This window comes from Neophocaena asiaeorientalis, unplaced genomic scaffold (genome assembly GCF_003031525.2).
Source record: "Neophocaena asiaeorientalis asiaeorientalis breed wild unplaced genomic scaffold, Neophocaena_asiaeorientalis_V1.1 scaffold223, whole genome shotgun sequence".
Classification (NCBI taxonomy): Eukaryota; Metazoa; Chordata; class Mammalia; order Artiodactyla; family Phocoenidae; genus Neophocaena; species Neophocaena asiaeorientalis.
In genome coordinates this window covers 2911464-2913689 of record NW_020175045.1, presented here as the reverse complement: position 1 = coordinate 2913689, position 2226 = coordinate 2911464, and the positions used below count along the sequence as shown (strand labels likewise).

General features: G+C 63.8%; 1 protein-coding gene across 1 annotated transcript in view; it reads left to right on the top strand.

Moving 5' to 3' along the window:
- The window catches only part of ELFN1 (extracellular leucine rich repeat and fibronectin type III domain containing 1), a 4361-nt gene extending 3083 nt beyond the window's left edge, over nt 1-1278 (top strand). Inside the window, exon 4 of the mRNA XM_024763507.1 lies at nt 1-1278. This exon is cut by the window's left edge and continues 1161 nt beyond it. Within this exon, the coding sequence (XP_024619275.1) occupies nt 1-1278 (1278 nt within the window).
- Nucleotides 1279-2226: the final 948 nt, after the last annotated feature.

Genomic DNA, 2226 nt, shown 5'->3' with positions numbered 1-2226 from the left:
TGCCTCACCATCTGCCTGCCCAAGCCGCCCAGCCCGCCGGGCCCCGTGCCCGGCTCCTCCACGGCCACCCGCTACATCATGACCGTCCTGGGCTGCCTCTTCGGCATGGTGCTGGTGCTCGGTGCCGTCTACTACTGCCTGCGGCGGCGCCGGCGCCGCGAGGAGCAGCAGCAGAAGGCCGCCTCGGCGGCTGCGGCCGGCAGCCTCCAGAAGACTGTCATCGAGCTCAAGTACGGGCCCGAGATGGAGGCGCCCGGCCTGGCCCCGCTGTCCCAGGGCCCGCTGCTGGGCCCCGAGGCCGTGACCCGCGTCCCGTACCTGCCGGCGGCCGCCGGCGAGCTGGAGCAGTACAAGCTGGCGGAGGGCGGCGAGACGCCCAAGGCCAGCAAGGGCAGCTACCTGGAGGTGCGCTCAGGGGGGCAGGCGGAGCGCAGGGACGGGGGGCCGGGCCCCGACAGCCGGAGCTCGGTGGCCGAGATCTCCACCATCGCCAAGGAGGTGGACAAGGTCAACCAGATCATCAACAACTGCATCGACGCCCTCAAGTCCGAGTCCACCTCCTTCCAGGGCGGCAAGGCGGGGGCCGCGGCCGAGCCGCAGCTGGTGCTGCTGTCCGAGCCGCTGGCCGGCAAGCACGGCTTCCTGGCGCCCGCCTACAAGGACGCCTTCAGCCACAGCCTGCAGCGGCACCACAGCGCAGAGGCCGCCCCCGGGGCCCCGCGCGCCAGCACCTCGTCCAGCGGCTCCGCGCGCAGCCCACGGCCCTACCGCGCCGAGGCCGCCGGGGCGCACAAGGCCGTGGCCACCGAGGCCAAGTACATCGAGAAGAGCTCGCCCGCGGCCGACGCCATCCTCACTGTGACCCCCGCGGCCGCCGTGCTGCGGGCCGAGGCTGAGAAGAGCCGCCAGTACGGCGAGCACCGGCACTCGTACCCCGGCTCCCACTCCGCCGAGACGCCCCTGCCCCACGAGGGCCCCGGCGGCCGCAAGGCGTCCATCCTGGAGCCGCTGACCCGGCCGCGGCCCCGCGACCTGGCCTACTCGCAGCTGTCCCCGCAGTACCATAACCTGAGCTACTCCTCCAGCCCTGAGTACACCTGCAGGGCCTCCCAGAGCATCTGGGGGCGCTTCAGACTGAGCCGCTGGCGGCACAAGGACAATGGGGAGTTCGTGGCGGCCGGCCACGCCCTGCGCAAGAAGGTCCAGTTCGCCCAAGATGAGGACCTGCACGACATCCTGGACTACTGGAAGGGCGTGTCCGCACAGCACAAGTCCTGAGCCCCCCCCCCGCCAGGCGCCCGGTGCCGGTGCCCTCCCCGAAACTCGTGATGTCCACTGGACCAAAAAGGACACGAGAGCCACTGCAGCTGTTTGTAACCCAGAGACCCACGGGACACACACACACACATGCTAGCAGCTGTTAAAGCCCTGGGCTTTGCAGAGGAAGTGGGGAGGGGGCACTGACAGTATGAACGGGAGGTGAACCGTGGCCGAGCACGTGTATCTGCCCTGAGTCATTCTCACCGGTGTGAGCGGGCCCGTACACACACACCCCACCACACAGACACACACACACCCACACACCACCACCACACAGACACACCACACACACACCCCCACACACACAGACACACACACACACAAGGGACTTCGAAAAACTGTGTCTTAGGGATGGGGGGTGGGTTTTTTTTTCCCATTATCTATTCTCTCTTTTGATTCTTCTCTGCTTTCTTTCTTTCCCTCTCTTCTCTCGTTATTTTCTTTTTTAAAAAAATATATTAAAAGTAAAGTTCTCTTAAAAAGATAAAACACTAGACCTGGGGGGCGTGGCCGGCGTGGCCACCTGGCTCCTCGCATGATCTCCGTCCGTGGTTTTTTGTGGACTGTTTAGTCCGTCTCTTCATTGCCACCTCCGGAGGCCACCAAAGAGCGGCAGAGCGAAGGCAGGCGGCCGAGTGGCCTCCAGGAAGGTCCCGGAGCCCTGCGGGACTCGAGGAGGGGGGCTGTGCCTGGGGACGGCTCGGGGGTGGCCAGGGGCTGTGTGCGCTCCTGTCGTCCTGTTGTATAGAAAAATATTTCTATATTTGCAATGTTTGCTGTAAAACGAGAAAGAAAAAAAGACTATGTCTGTCCACTAAAAAAAATTCTGCAAAGGAAAAAAATCCCAATACTTGTTTGTAGTGGGTTTTTACTGTGGGATTTAGGGAAAGATTTGGGGGTTTTAGA